Source organism: Megalops cyprinoides, chromosome 9 (genome assembly GCF_013368585.1).
Source record: "Megalops cyprinoides isolate fMegCyp1 chromosome 9, fMegCyp1.pri, whole genome shotgun sequence".
In the NCBI taxonomy this organism is placed as follows: domain Eukaryota; kingdom Metazoa; phylum Chordata; class Actinopteri; order Elopiformes; family Megalopidae; genus Megalops; species Megalops cyprinoides.
This window is the reverse complement of record NC_050591.1, coordinates 19675719-19691187: the sequence shown is the minus strand read 5'-3', so window position 1 is coordinate 19691187 and position 15469 is coordinate 19675719. Positions and strand designations below refer to the sequence as shown.

The following is a 15469-nucleotide window of genomic DNA, read 5'->3' as shown; positions in this document are numbered from 1 at the left end:
AGAAACTGTACACTCCTTTAATGCTATTTATGCCCTTGCAACTGAAATACAAGGCTGAGATGTCTGAGGGCAACATTTTGATGACAAAAAAGTCACTTTAAATGATTAGTAAATAATAATTTGAAGCAGTTGCCTTCCAGTCCTGTCAAGCGTGGAGTCTTTAGTGGTAGAGCCAGAAGGTCCACAGAACACACTTCCGTGAAACGAAAACATCTGAGATTTTATTAAGTCCTTATTAAGAGAAAATGTTATTTTAGTCAGAGACTAATAAAACCAATCATGTGTGTTTTAGATGTTCTTGTCAACAAGTGAGTAAATCAAAACATTTTAAATTCCATTAAAACCTTTATAAAACCTTTGAAAACATCAGATGGTAAGTTGTGTGATACAGATGTAAGGGACTGAAAGCTGCAACCAGCAAACTACATTTCCAACAGATTGCAGGTCCAGCAGACTGCAAATTCTAATCCAGGATGTGGCATTGTTGTTGAGTCCTACAGCCATATACCCCACTGAATAAATGCCCAACTTTATAAATGGATACAAGTCACACATGATAGAATATTACATAGAAATAATGTAATTATTTAAACAATGTCTTAAATAAGCATGTATAATTAGTTACTGTGTCATTGCAATTGATATGTCAGACTGCATACATATAGTAGCATGTATTGCAGGAATACGTATAATGTCAATTCAATGCATGAAACAGCCTAGATGGGAAGGTAATAATGATTTTTGATGTTATTTATGTAATGATTTTGTAATAGGTTACAAATAGTACATATATTAAAAATATCCCTAATATATGTACACTGTATAACCTTTGGAACTTTAAAAGGCTTGTGAAAAGGGAGTCAAGTAACTGAAACGTTCCATTCCTAACGGAAGTCGTCAGTTTTGATCTGCTGTTATTCCAGTCAGTTTCACTATTTTACCGAATTATACCATAGTATACGCTGGAAAACATGAACTGCAAATAGTAAATTAGTATATTGTCTGCGCTCTGCCTAAGATAAATTTTGCATGTAATTTAAGAGATTATAGCAGTGACGACACCTTAATTGTTCAAGGCTCTTGTCTGTTCTTGTCGCACGCCTGCTAGATGACTTCTTCGCCAGCCACGTTGGAACGTGACGCTTATACGCAAACTCGGTGACTGTCTGCTCTGCAGGTTATCTCAAACGGTTACATCATCTTATGTAACCGTTTGTAACATGTGAGTTGGTTAACAGGTTAAAATACTTTTTCATTATACAAAACAATTAACCATAGCTCCATAAGGATGTCAGCTTCGAAACATGAATGTACTGTATATGCGTACCAGTATTATTTTCTTCTGGAAGGTTTTTCGGAAAGTTATGTTTTTTTCTCTAATGTCATGTTGAGACTACATTAAAGAACAGAGCTATTTTTGTTTTATAGAGGTAATAAATTAGACTATCCTAGGTTTACGTTCTGATATTTATTATGCCTTACGTTGTAGATATTTTTCATGTTTTTATTTGTTTTACTGGTCTTTCGGTTACAAGCGGTTGTAAACTGTTGTTTTGTTGTCTGTAACGAATTTGCAAATGTTTGTAATCAAAGTACTTAATAAATACATTAATTATCCATCTGGGTAAAAAGCCAATTTTCTACTTCTCAGATCTGAATTTTTAAACCTGTGTTGTAAACCGAATGAATACAAAAACAGAACTCTGAATCATAGTGCACTGATGTCCTTGCAACATATTAATTATGAGAAAAAAAAATGATACACAACTTGCAGAGGGGACGCGGCACTTCTACCATTTGTCCACAAGGGGAACTCGAGCTAGCGTTCCACAATGCGGAGGACAGTGCAATATCCTGAGAACAAAGAGCTACTTAAAAACCAGACTGTTAAAGGAAGCCCACAAAAGAGTCATTGTTTGCACAATTTTTTAAAAAAAAAAATGTTAGATCATTCAGAAGTTTTAAGTATTCAATGACTGAAATAACACGTAATGTACATAAATTATGATTATATGACTAAGCCGTATAAAAACATTAAAAATGAACAAATACATTAAAATAAGGTTTAAAATGGTTTAAAAATGAATGCATGTCGGCACTGAAGAGGTTATTCACGAGCTAGCTATAACTATCTGGTCCGCAATATCAGCTCTCACATCAAAAAGGAAAAGCTTTTTTCCCATACATGAGGGGCTAAGACTACCCTTACCATGTTAATCCCGCCCACATTGGAAGCCAGTATTTGCATGTAAAAAGACATAAGTCACGGAAAACTTAATTATGTCAAAATAAAAATACAATAACTAGTCAGGATTACAGTATGAGAGAGGTGATGCATTTTGGACACGCCGCGCAGGATTGGAAATGGGATTTCGTGTGGAAAATGGGCATTTTTTGAAAGTCGATGGTGGGGCTGCAGAGTTGAACAAGCTGAGGGACAAGTTTGGCCAAACTCTGAGCCCTTCTCTGTGCATGGATGAGACTCAAGCGGAATCGAAGAGGGAAAAAAGTGCTGAAAGGTCAGAATGCAGCGTTTTCTCGCATGGATTAGCCTTTAATTCATCTGTTTTCGTGTAAACAGTGTCGCCTCTGTCTTTCTTTTTGGAAGTCCTGCCAGCAAGTTGTGGGTAAATGGGGGGCTGAGGCAGTTTTCTAGATTACCACGGAAGAAAAACTGCCACTTTATCAATTAAATAAAAGGTAGGGAGAAACAAAAGACGGACATGCACAATGGCAGAGAAGGGGACGGAGAAGAAGGCAGCGGTGTACAGAAGCGTTTCTTTCAAAAAGCTTGAAAGCTGGAGTGCAAATAAAACTCGTTCGGGAGCCGAGGATCAACAACACAAATCAAAAGATTTGGAGAGCAGCGCCCTTCCCCCTCCGGTAACAGAGGCAGCAGCAGAGAAAGTGCAGCCCTCGGCTACGCGTTATGTTCGTGTCTCAAGAAAAGTTTCCAAAATTTCGGCAGCCAGCCTGCCGACCGCAGAGCTAAAGAAAGGCACTCCTCATGCTATTTCACCCTCCATACGCCAGCTCTCAGAAAAGTTTAGCACTAACTCGGGGCGGACGCACGCCTCAACTTCTGTCAATACTGGGGTCTTTAAAAGCATAACTCAGGCGCGGAGTAAATTTGAAGATGAAGGGCTACCTTCACAGAAGCTGCTGCAGGAAGACAGCGGTTATTTGCCAGCACCTGACAAAGATTTATTAGAGCCTTCCACAGATAAAGTTGAGGAACAGAGGTTTTCAGCGTGTGAGTCAGTTTCAGGCTCGGACACGGAGAAAAGTCAAGGACGGATAACTCGCACAACTCTGGGTTCAGCTGCCACTAGTGCAGGTAAGAGAGATTATTCACAAATCACTTCACCTCATTCCGATTGCAATAAGGTTGGAACCGCAGAGGATGACGTATTTGTTACTTGTGCTCCGGTTTGCAAGTCACAGCGTGGCTATTTTACGTCCCATGGAGACTCCCTTCATGTTGACTTAACGCACTGGCCAAGTGTCACAAAAATTAGAGAATTATTCGGGGACGGTAATAGAAAACAGCACAGGTCAACTTCTGACGCTGACGATTTGAAATCTGCATGTCATCAAATTGCCGCCGTGAAAGAGACTGCTCACTCAGATACAAGGGAAAGACACTCGCCTCTGCAGCCAAGAGCTGCTTGGCAGGACGTCAACAGCACTGACCATGATATCAATGTGCTCTCTGTGGAGAGACAAGGGGCTATTCTGAGCGGCAGAGAGAGTAGAGACCAGGATATGGACATTGCTTTTAGCGCTGAGCAGCAGCCAGATGAAGATACATTGACCAGCGGCAGCAGCCATCTGCACAGAGAGCAGCTGCCTGGTGTTTGCAGAGCGCGGAGCCCCGTCGGCAGTGAGAGTGTTGAAAAGTGGACGGCGAAGTTAAACAGCGACCCCAAGCCCCCTCCCCCGGTACCCCCGCCCCGCAGCAGCTCGGTCGCCCTGCCTCTGAGGGCGCACTCCTTTGCCTCTGGTCGGCAGCAGCACAAACAAGAGGCAAGACAGCCATCAGATAGTTTACATTCCTGGCATAGCTGTTCCAAACCGCAGGCTGCCCCCTCCGCTGCACCAGCCAGTGTGAGATTCAGCTCCGGTGAGGAGGAGGACGACTTGGGAAGGCGCAGCAGGGGAGCAAGGAGTGGCCTCCCTTTCGGGCGCACCGGCAGCGGCGCCTCTTTCTCCCGAAACAGCAAGAATGGGTCCTGGGCCAAACCCCCTGGGAGGTCGTCTGGAAGCGAGGAAGACAGCCCCGTGCCACTAGTCCACAGCCGTGACAACGTGAGGCGCAGGTCCCTGAGGAAGAAGAAGAAGAGCACCGCTGCAGTGGGGAGAGATGACGGCGATTCGGATGACAGCGACAGCGTGATGGAGCACCTCGAGCGACACCAGCAGGCCGGTGACGCCGAGCAGCCCGGCCGTAGGTCCGAGGGGCAAAGGTCCAGGCAGTCTTTCGGAGGTCAGCCCTGGGAGCGTGGTTACTCCTCACAGGGCCCCGCGGGACAGGAGGGGTACAGGCGGCATTACAGAGGGGTGTCAGACGGCCCCGCACCTGCTGGCTCCACACCTGTCCCCGTGGTGTCGAGGGTGTCAAAGGTCAACATATCCTCGTTCATTTCCAGCCCGTGCGGGTCAAGGAGCAGCAGCAGGTACTCGAGTACAGAGACACTAAAAGAGGAGGACCAGCCCTCCCCTGGGGCCGGGTCGTCTGCCGCCACCTCCTCTGTGATGAGCAAAACCTACCACGGCAACTTCACCATGTACCGCTCGCCCAGTTTCGGCCACGGGGACAACTTTTCGAGGGCCCCAGTCCGCGTCCGTCCCAGGCTGCCGTTTGGTGCGGGGCCTGGGGAGGGCGCTGCTCTCGAAGGCAGGGGGTACCGCCGCTCGCTCAGCAGCGAGAAGGACAAGCACAGGATGTCCATGTCCAACCCGGACATTGCCTCGGAGACGCTCACGCTGCTCAGCTTCCTCAAGACGGACCTGTCCGAGCTCAGGGTTCGGAAGAAAGGGGCCGCCGGGGCGGATCAGAACGAGGACGGCTGCGGCTTGAATTCCGGCTACCATGGCGCTGCGGGCACCCCCTCCGTGTACAGGATGGGCTCCAGGTCCCAGGGCTCCCCCCACGGACGCCTGTCTCTCAAGGACCTCACAGCCACTCTGAGACGCGCCAAGTCCTTCACTTACTCAGAGAAACCGCAAGGGCAGCGACACTCATCCAGCAGCGTGGCGAAGAGGAGCTCCTCTGAGCTGCGTCTCGACCAGCCCGGGGAAGGGGAGGCGGCAGTGTCTGACAGAGAGGTGGAGAGCGACGACTGTCAGAGGGGCTACGACTATGAGGAGCTGATGCCCACGCCACTGCAGGACCGTTACGTGCAGGAGGCCAGGCAGGTGATCAGGGACATTTGCCAGATGGGCGCCCAGGACGATGACTCCTTCGGGATGGATTATGAGGAAGACGAATGCTTCAGAAGGAAAGAGGATGAGGGGAAAGCAGCAGGTGAGGAAGAGGAAAAAGAAGAGAACAAGAGGACTGGCAGGCTGCCTCGGAAGGAAATTGATGCCCCCTCTCTGGGGGAAGTGAGAGAAAGTGAGAGGTGTTTAAGGAAAGGTGAATCTGACGAGAATGTGTCTTACGATAAATCGGTGGACGAACTGTCTGGACATGAGTCGAGTTTGACTGATGAAGGAATAGTTACAGAGCCAGAGAGCGGGTCTTGCGGGGGTTCGCTGAACAAAGATATTTTGGGTCAAACTCTGACTGTGTGGAAGCAGTCAGGTCTGTATGAGGAGGGGGGAGCAGACATGAAGCGGGATGAGAAAGGTTCCCTTCCCTCTGTCCCAGCTGTGAGGACAGAGTACGAGGGCGTTGCCATAGGGGGAGAGACAAGTAACGGTAAAAGTGTAAACCAGGGTCCCCTGGAAGCCCCTTCCACACCCAGCGCCATTCGCCGAAGGAGAAAATTCTCCTCTGCTGGAAACAACGGCTCAGACTCCAGCAATGGCAGCAATGGGGAGTCCAACGGGGAGACCTACAGGTCCCTCAGCGACCCCATGCCGCACCGGCAGCGCTCCGTCACAGAGGACAGCAAGAGCTTCTCCGTGGACAGCAACCTCCTGGGCTCCCTCTCCCTTGGCTCCAAGGGCGGCATCCCGGAACCTTCCGGGGCCGAGCTGTCGGAGTGCACAGGCAGCGCGGCCAGTGACCTGTCCGTGTGCAGCGATGGGCTGCGGGACTACAGCACCGTCATCCAGAGCATCGTGCGGGAGCCCGGCGCCATGGACAAGCTGATCGACGAGAAGGCCAACGGCAAGGCGGTGAAGAAGAAGTCCTTCAGCGACCCCAGCCGGCGTGGCGAGTCCTCGGACGGGCCGGTCTTCGCGGGCCCGGGCGAGCCCATCAGCGAGCTGGAGCAGCCCATCCCGCCGTCCAGCAGCGAGCCCATCCTGTCGGAGCAGCGGGACGAGCTGGGCGAGCTGGAGGAACGACGGCGGCGGCCCGGCGGGAAGCCGCGCTCGCAATCGGAGCGGGCGCTGCCCTCGCAGCTGGAGCTGGACGCCGCCGAGGGCGCGCCCTGCTTCCCCTTCGACCCCAAGCTGGCCGAGGTCCTGTCGCCCCGCATGGCCCGCCGGAGCTCCAAGAAGCGCACCAACCGGGCCACGCAGCAGCAGCAGCAGCAGCTGTCGGACCCGGAGCAGCCGGCTGAACCGCCTGCGCCGCCGCAGCAGTCGCAGCCCCCTGCGCACCTGCTCCGGCCCCGGCCCAAGCACGTGCGCCACGCCAGCGAGCCGGCCACGTTCGTGCCCATCGCGCAGCCTGAGGGCCAGCTGTCCGAGAGCCAGCCGGCCGGCATCAGCGCCCCCGAGCCCTCCCGACCCGCCACGCACAAGCCCTACCAGGCCGACCAGGCCCCCTCGCTGGAGGACGTCACCAAGCAGTACATACTGGCTTTGAACACCGCCGACACACCTGCCTCCGTCGTCTCCGAGCCCCCCAGGTCCACGCCCGCCACCCCGACCACGGGGGAGCCCAAAATCCTGGCTCCGGCGCCAACCCGGACCAAGCCTGTCGTGGTGAGTGAGACAGTGTCTGTGTGTGTGTGTGTGTTTGCAAAGTTTGCATGTTTCAGTCTTTCAGGGCTGTGAGGGAAGAAGAAAAAAAGACTTCTTGGGAGTGGTTTGAATGGAACCAGCCATTTATGTCTATTTGAGGTTTCTATTTTAAGCCTTGAAGTCAGAAAACTGAAAAAAGAAGCATGTAATGTATTGAGGCAGATGTGTCTCATTTTTGTTATTTGTTGAGCAGATTTATACTGAAAGAGATTTTGTTAAATTATGGGATATAAATAGTGTTTAAAGAGCAAACCCAGGACAGGATGGTTTTCAGGTCCATCTATGAACTGAGAGGCGCCCAGCCTCGGATTCCTGAGAGGAGAATTTATTATCGTGATATTTTGTTTTTGTCTTAACTTCACATGGTGGCAGGATGGAGAACAAGCTGTTTTTCATGGCTTCTCAGAAAAACGAGGGACTGTAATTTGCGCGGCAGCTGTTATTCATTCATTCACGCTGTGTTGTGCTATCTTTCTGTCTGACGGTCTGTCTGTTACCTGGCTGTGCCAACTACTTTCAGAGACCTGTTTTTAGTAGTAGTATTTTTTCTGTGCAGTGTAATAAATTGACGTTTTGTTGATTTTCGTGATGCCAGCGCTCAAGGAAAAGCGTGTGAGAAACCGGCTCTCTTGTCTGAAGTTCAGAGTTCAGAGAGGAAGCGGATCTCTTGTGACCACATGAAAGGGCCGTTTTTGGCCCAGCTGCAAGGGCTACAGTTTAGTTTAGCCTAAAGCGGACTGAGGGGGAAAAAAGGGCAGTGAAATTTTGTCTGCACTGACGGCGCAGTCGTGTCAGCGACTGGGAGGATATGGAGGCCGGGCCAGACTCCCTTCTCCCTCTTACATTTCAGAGCCGTCTTGCTGAGGGTTCTGTAAACACACCATGGAGATGGTCGGCTCCGATTGACAGCTTGTTGGCGGTGAGGGGGCAGTTATTGAATTTTTTTCTTCTTTTTATGTCATTCTGAAAAGACTTCGGGGAGAACACTCATCCTGCCTGAAGTTTCAGCTCTGGCTATTCAGTCTTAACTGTATTCTGCCAGGTCAAAGTGTCGTCAGAAGAAAAGGCTCTCTGGCTATTAGCTGCAGGCTTGACTCCAGTAACTAATAGTCCCTGTAATATTTGTTTATTCGTGTTTAATATTTGCCTTGCTGCTCTCCCAAGCAAAGCACTGGGTGTATTCCCCTCATACTGTATTGTGTCACCATTAGTGCTGTGATTCAGAGCATGAATGCCCAGCAGTGAGCGGCCTGGCCTGTTCTGCATTATGTACTATGTGTGGATTAAATGCGGATGTCAGTGGAACAGCAAGGTTATCAAACTTTAATGCAATGAACGAGAGGGAATGAACCATGGTAAAAAAAACAAAGGGTCTGAAAAGGACTCCGTCAGAAAACACAGGGCTGATTGGTTAGAGTTCTGGGAGAGATGGCGTTATTGATGTGCATCACGTGAGTGAGAGTGTGTGTGTGTGTGTGTGTGTGGGAGCATGTGCATGCACCAGCTTGCGAGTATGTGTGTGTGTGTGTGTGCTCACACAACTGCGTTGAAACTCAATTCTAAAGAAGCAAGCAAAAAAAAGTGTTTGGGAGAAGACAACACAGACTGATTCTCACTGTTTACACTGTGGCACAATGTGTGCAGAGATGTGTGACTGTGCAGCAGAGGGGAACATCCGCCAGCCCCAGATGGAAGCAGCAGGACCAGGAGGGTGTGGGCCGCTGTGCTGTTAAGGCAGTTTTCCAGAAAGGGCTGCAGGCTGAGTAACAGTGGTCGCAGACATTCACACACGCGGCACGCAGGCTCATATGTGCACCCTTATACGCACAAACATGCCCGTTTGCACACACATTCATTGCCCGTGTGGTTCACCGTGGTGTGGGGAGTAATGCTTCCAGACTGGGGGGCAGGCTTGCCGCTTGACGTCTCTGTGGCGTGCTTGTGCAATGAGGAGTCTGAGGAGTCTGCGCTGATAACCTGTCTGGACTCCTCTCTCTTGGGTGGACACCCTGAGTAATTGCAGGCTTTTGTTGTTCAGCTTGTTTTCCCTCAAAAAAAAAAAAACACAAGAAAAATGCTGCCGTTGCAAAACTGCTGATCCTCACCTCCAGTCCCACTGTCCTAACATGAACCCTCATTAGAAGTTGTAGGACTTTGTTGGGGGTGGGGGGGTGGGGGTGGGGTGGGGGTAGGTGCACTGCGCTCATGGCAGGAGAAAATCCCCAGGAATGAGTCCCCACTTTTTCAGTCATGGGGCTGGAAACAAAAGGCCTCCACATATGGGATTGTACAGACTGCAGCACAGGAAAGTTATAATGGTGTGGTGGTGACAGAGTGAGCAGGATTACATTTTCTGTGTGTGAGTGACTGTGTGTGTGTGTGTGTGTGTATGAGGGTGTGTATGAATTATAGTGCAAGAGAGAGACTGAGTATGTGTATGTCACTGATAGTCTCTGTGTTTGTGTGCGCATGCTTGAATTATAGTGTATGAGAGAGTGAGCATGTGTATGTGAGTGACTGTGTGTGTGCGCATGTGTGAATTATAGTGTATGAGAGAGTGTGCGTGTGTATGGAATGATTTGTGTGTGTGTGTCATGAGTGGTGATGTCTGAGAGAGGGTGAGTGTGCGAGTGATTGTGTAAGAGTTTATGTGTAAGAGAGCGAGAGTGTGTGTGTGTGTGTGTGTGTGTGAGAAAGAGAGATGAGAGGAGAGTGAGCATGTCTCTGACTGAAGTGTGTGTGTGAGAGCGATAGTGTATGAGAGAGTGTGTATGTGTGTTATGATTTTCTGACTGTGCTCCCCTCTTCGCTCCAGTGTGAATGTGTGCCAGATTCCAGCAAGACATGGCTGTGGCTGTGGCGGTCGACGCTGTGGTAACTGCAGATAAGAGCTGTTGTGTTCTCCGACTTGACTTATGAATAATGTGGCTAACTAATGAAAACAGAACTTAGAAAAATAGCCTGTAAATAACATAATTACTTTCCTCCCCTTCACTTTTCAATCCTTTTATGTCCCCTTCCTTTTTAGATTTGGAATTTCGATGACATGCACTGGATACATAAAAAATTTATGCCTTATAACTATGCATTTGGTTATCTAATAATTATTTAATGATACACAAACTTACCCAACAAGACCTCTTATATGCGCCTCGGCTAATCTCTGGAGCAGCTCTCAGTATGACCTTTGAGTACGTCATCGAATTGGAGAGGGGTGCAGAGACCGCACATTGGCCTGAAGATTAAAAGGCTCTAGTTGGAGTCTGTACACGTACAGCTTGTTTTTTCTGGGGTAACGGCCAGCAGTTTGTTTCGCAGGCGTTATTTGTGGGAAGGACTGTCAATTGAGCCAGTCCAGTGATCCAGGGGGAACAGGGCTGGGCGCTGAAATATTCCTCTTCTTTTTATATGTTTGAGCTGCTCAGCCGTGACGCCATTGTGTTTCACACTTCAGGCAAAGAGCGGGAGTCAAAGAAAGGAGTGTGAGAAAGGGAGTTGTTGTGGGTAAAAGTACACTGACACCTTCTGTTTTCTCTCTCTCTCTCTGTCTCTCTCTCTTTCCCCCTCTCTCTCTCTCTCTCTCTTTCCCTCTCTCTCTCTCTCCTTCTCTCCCCCTCTTTTGTGAGAGTGATCCTCTCAGAGAGAGAACTGAACCCTTTTTGTTATCTTTGCACTGTTTACATGTCCTGTTTGGTAATTTTCTGAGCCATGCTCTGTGTGTGTGTGTGTGTGTGTGTGCGCATGTGTGCGCGTGTGTGTGTGTGTGAGTGTGTGTCTGTCTGTCTGTGTGTGGGGGCGATCCGTGTCACCACCGCTTAGCTTACATCTGAATCCCGATGCGTCAGCTGTGGCACAGAGGCTTTGACAGGTCAGCGCAAAAGTGAGAATGTGCAGACAGGAAGTGGGCGTGCAGCAACAGGAAGTTGTTGTGGTTACAGTGCGCCTGATAATATCCAGCGACAGCATCCCGATGTTTTCGGTCAGCACGGAATCAAAGTGCCGGATCCGTGCCGTGTGCCATGCCAGCACTTTCAGCTCTTTATTAGCCCACTAATGCATTCCTATCTGGTCTGGCATCCCTCTCATATCCCTGTAAGAATGTGGTTCTGTTCCATGTATTTCTGTATGGTGTGGACTACATTGACAGGTACTGTGAAGATGGTTTCCATTTTTTTTTTTTGGATTTGGGGGGGGGGTGCAGTGAACTTAAAATCTTGTAGTAAATTACAGCATTTGTAAGCCGCCCCCCCTGGTTTTTTTCATCCTCTGAGGCATTTAAAGATGGGATCTGAGCGTCCACACAACTTGCAGATGGTCTCTTTGTGAGTTATGAGTGTTTGTCTGTTTATATGTGTTTGTTGCTGTCTGTGACAGTGACAGGATTGGATTTTTGGTGTGTGTGTTTGACTGTGTGTGTGTGTGTGTCTGAATCAGTATGTGTAAAGTGAGAGGGGGGAAAGATGACTGTGTGTTTGGGTGTGTGAATAGGAGAAAAAGGGGGTATGCGACTGATTATTGTGTGTGGGAGGGTAGGGAGACAATATGAGAGAGGTATGGCTCTCAGTGTAGTCCATTACAATAGCCCTGGAAGTAAGGAATCTGCTCTGACTGTGGTAAGAAGACTCAGACCGAACCATTCCCAGAGACGTTACGACAGACTGAATCATTCCCCGTCAGTTAGCTGCAGACTGAACCATTCCTTGTGAGGTTACTGTAGATGGAACCATTCCCAGTGAGGTTACTGTAGACTGAACCATTCTCAATTTGCGGGTACTGCAGACTGAACCATTCCCAGTGAGGTTAACGTAGATGGAACCATTCCCAGTGAGATTACTGCAGGTGGGGTGTGTCTAGTCAATGATGTCATTTTTGAATATAAAACAGGCTTGGATTATTTCCCTTGAAAAAACAGCGTGTTCCCATTCCTTTTGTTCTTTTTGATATTTCAGATGTTCTCATGCACCCCCTCCCCATCCCAAGGGAGTTGGGCCTATTTGAAAATTTTTGTCAAGTTACTTTCTCTGTATTTGTGTCAGTCATTACATCCCCAAGCACTTTTGGCATATATCCTAGAGGTTGTGCAAATGACAGAAAGGGGTCAAGGGTCAGTGATGTGGCCCAGCAGAGATGCCTTTTGGTTCTGTGAGTAGCACTGTGACCCACCTGTGCTTTCTGTGTGGGGGGTCTGTCCGGTATCTGGGCGCCCTTCCATTTCAGTGCTTCACGGGAGACAGGAGAGATGACTGCAGTGGTTCACCAGCTTATACTTTAACTCAGTGAAACGAGCAGCCAGTTCGTTTTCTTCATTTATTTTGTTTGATAAAATCTTGGTTTGGCAAATGTGTATATTTATCATTTTGACTTCCAGGAGGAGGTGGATGTTTGGAGATGGAAGGCCTTTTAGGGATCTGGGTGCGGGGATGTGGGGGGGCCGCGACGTTGACTCGCTAAAGGGTAGCTTACTTTGGAGAAGCAGGCTGGGGAGACTTAATTTCATGTGATTGACGCCAAATTTAACTCAGAAGTAAACAGGCCCTAGAGGAGCGACGAGAGAGACGGTGAAAACTGGGAACAGGGAGAGGGAGCGTTTTCCTTTTGTGGACAAGAAGCCCCGCGCAGCAACCCCTTGTGCCGGCGAAAGTTCAACAGCACTTAGTGCTGCTCGCCCAGCGATGTTCTCGCTGTCAGACCGCCACAGTAATGCGGAGTAAGTCATTATGTTACATGTGTTTTGTCATATCGTGCTCGTTCTCTCTCTCTCTCTCCCCCTCTCTCTCTTTCCCCTCCCTTGCTTCGGTAAGGCCTGTTGCAGACAACTCTTAACGGGAAGCATAGCAGGGAGATGAAGTCATCCCCTTCAGGCTCAATGAAAGTAGATTGAGCCCAGAGATCAGAGATCAGGTACGCTGTAAGGATTGGGGGGGGCGGCCCTTTCGGTCCATGTTGTTCTCACATAGCCAGGCTGCAGGAATGTGGCCTGCTTTCACACCATTGCATAATGGCCTTGAACTCTCCTGTATGTGTGTTTGTGGGGGGTACTTCCATTTTTAGCGCACACGAAATGGAAAGTTCTTTACAATACATTTATATGGATCCCTGCCTGTTTCCCCCAGCCCACATAAGATGTTCTCGGTCTGAGCAAATGAAGTTATCGTGTGTTGAGGTTTGTGATTAATATCAGCCCAACCCCACCAAAACCCCTCCCTCCCCGCTGGCTGACACTGACTCTGTGCTGTCTTGTACAGAAAAAGAAAAACAGCAAGCAGGCACATTTTTGATAGGCGTGTGCAAGCAAATTCATACGCTGGATGTCAGCTTGCCAGGGAAGGGTACGGTAGGGAGAGATCGTCGGTGTTGTGCGTGCGTGATTGTCCCCTGCTCTGTGACATCCCTGCTCTCTCCTCCTCCTCTCTCTCCGGAGCCTCACAGGTGAGCCAGTCCTCAGCCCTTCTGCAGCTTTGCACTGTAGTTTGCTTCAAGCAGGTAAGTGGAGAGGCAGCTCCCGGCCCTGTGTGTTTTTTCCTTACATCGTCATTGTTTTTCGTAGTTAATTTGTAGGATGATGTTAGAGGTGCAACTGCAATCTCCCTGACAGCAGGCGTTCCTGAAGCGGTGCCCTTAGGCGGGATCGTAATGCATGCCGCCGTGTATATTTAACGGCGATACGTTGCGCGTGTTTATGTCGGTTAAGTGCGGTAATAATGGTGAGTCAAACTTTTGACCTCGGCGCGGCGAATAAAAGTGATAACCTTGTTTTTGCCCATTTGTTAATTTGGTTATAAACAGTCGACACATTCGTGACCGGCTCCGTCAGGCCTAGAGGCGATTTGCGTGCAGAAGTGATCAATCACATTTTGAGTGCCAGACTGCTGGCACGAGGAGCTGTTGTATATTCCCTCCTGGGTTTTTTCAGTGTCCTTATCCTTCCTTCCTTTCTGACATATTCTTCCTTAACTGGTATTGGAATGCCTGCTGGTCAGTTTGCAGAAATAACTGGGTTTCAGGAGAAAATGGAGCTGGACTGGCAGCCAGTAATTGAGGACAAGAGGTGGCTTGCGTGCCTTTGTCACGTGTTACACCATCGAATGTTACACTCGCTTTTTCTTCTTGCTGCCAGGTCCCAGGTATCTGCCACCCCTCCTTGTTACGAAGGAGTCTATAGAGTTCTCCTGTGGGGGAAAAACCATGTCCCTGAAACAGTATTTAGGATAGATGGATAGAGTGATTGGAAAGGTAGAGTATTTCCACTTTCTCAATCTGGTAAACATTTTGTAGCTTCCCGGGGGGGGGGGGGGGGGGGGGGGGGGGCAGTATGGCATAGTGGTAACCGAAAGGTTCGATTCCCCACTGGGGCACTGCTGCTGTACCCTTGGGCAAGGTACTTAACCCAGAATTGCCACAGTAAATATCCATCTGTCTGAATGGTTAACATGTAAAGTTGTAACCCATATAATGACAGCTAAATTACAGTAATGTAAAAATGACAGTAATGTCTGGCTTTTTGTGGTGTAGAACTGGGTTTCAGGGGGAGGGTTGGAGGAATTATGCGTCCTCAAGCTGGTGAACGTTTTGTCATGTGTCTGGATTTTTGGGTGCAGAACTGTGTTTCAGCGCCCTTTCCATCTTCTTATCAGAGAATGTTCTCATTATGGAATCACTGCTCTGGATGGGGAACAGCCAGCTGGACTCAGTGCCGTGGGTTGTGCCAGGTTAGGGGTTGGGGGGGTAATCACACTGATTTAGTGTTCTCTGGAGGCATAAAGTCCTGTCTGAGTGTTGAGGACCTGGACAAAGGCAGCAATGGAGGAGAAGGCCACCTGGATTAGAGAGAAGCAAATGCATGGTTTACGTTGTAAGATTTATTATTTTTATCAGACCACCCACCTAGAATTAGATGAAATGGGAAAGATTTTTTATAGAGTGGCTTACATGTATTTTAACCTCTTGATCTCCCTTTGCTTTTGAGATGCTTTATACTGTTTGTCCTGTGAGAGACGTCTCCTAATGTCCCCCTAAGTGCTATCTTTTAAAGCGGCCCCTTTGTTGTGTTAAACACACACCTGGTGTGGTCAGGAGAGGGCCCTGGGGCTTTGGTGCCCGTCTGGATATTCTGGCCGTAAGTCTTAACCCAGTTTAGATGGTCCTGCAGTGGACAACACTGCTTTTAACATTATCTTTCAACTGTGTTAGGTGCGTGACCCTTTCACAAGCTTAAATAATGGCAGCATGAAGGAACCTGGTGTGTAATCCAGAGGTTGCAGGTTCAGTGCCTAAGGATGGTGCTGCTATTGTTCTCTTACTTTGCCTTACATTATTGACATTTAGCTGA

At 48.8% G+C, this 15469-nt stretch overlaps 1 protein-coding gene across 1 annotated transcript in view; it reads left to right on the top strand.

Annotated features, from left to right (window-relative positions):
* Positions 1 to 2242: 2242 nt before the first annotated feature.
* Positions 2243 to 15469, top strand: part of LOC118782812 (rho guanine nucleotide exchange factor 17-like) — an 85509-nt gene continuing 72282 nt past the window's right edge. The window contains exon 1 of the mRNA XM_036536388.1: positions 2243 to 7101. Within this exon, the coding sequence (XP_036392281.1) occupies positions 2731 to 7101 (4371 nt within the window). The 5' untranslated portion in view covers positions 2243 to 2730. The remainder of the gene's footprint in view (positions 7102 to 15469) is intronic.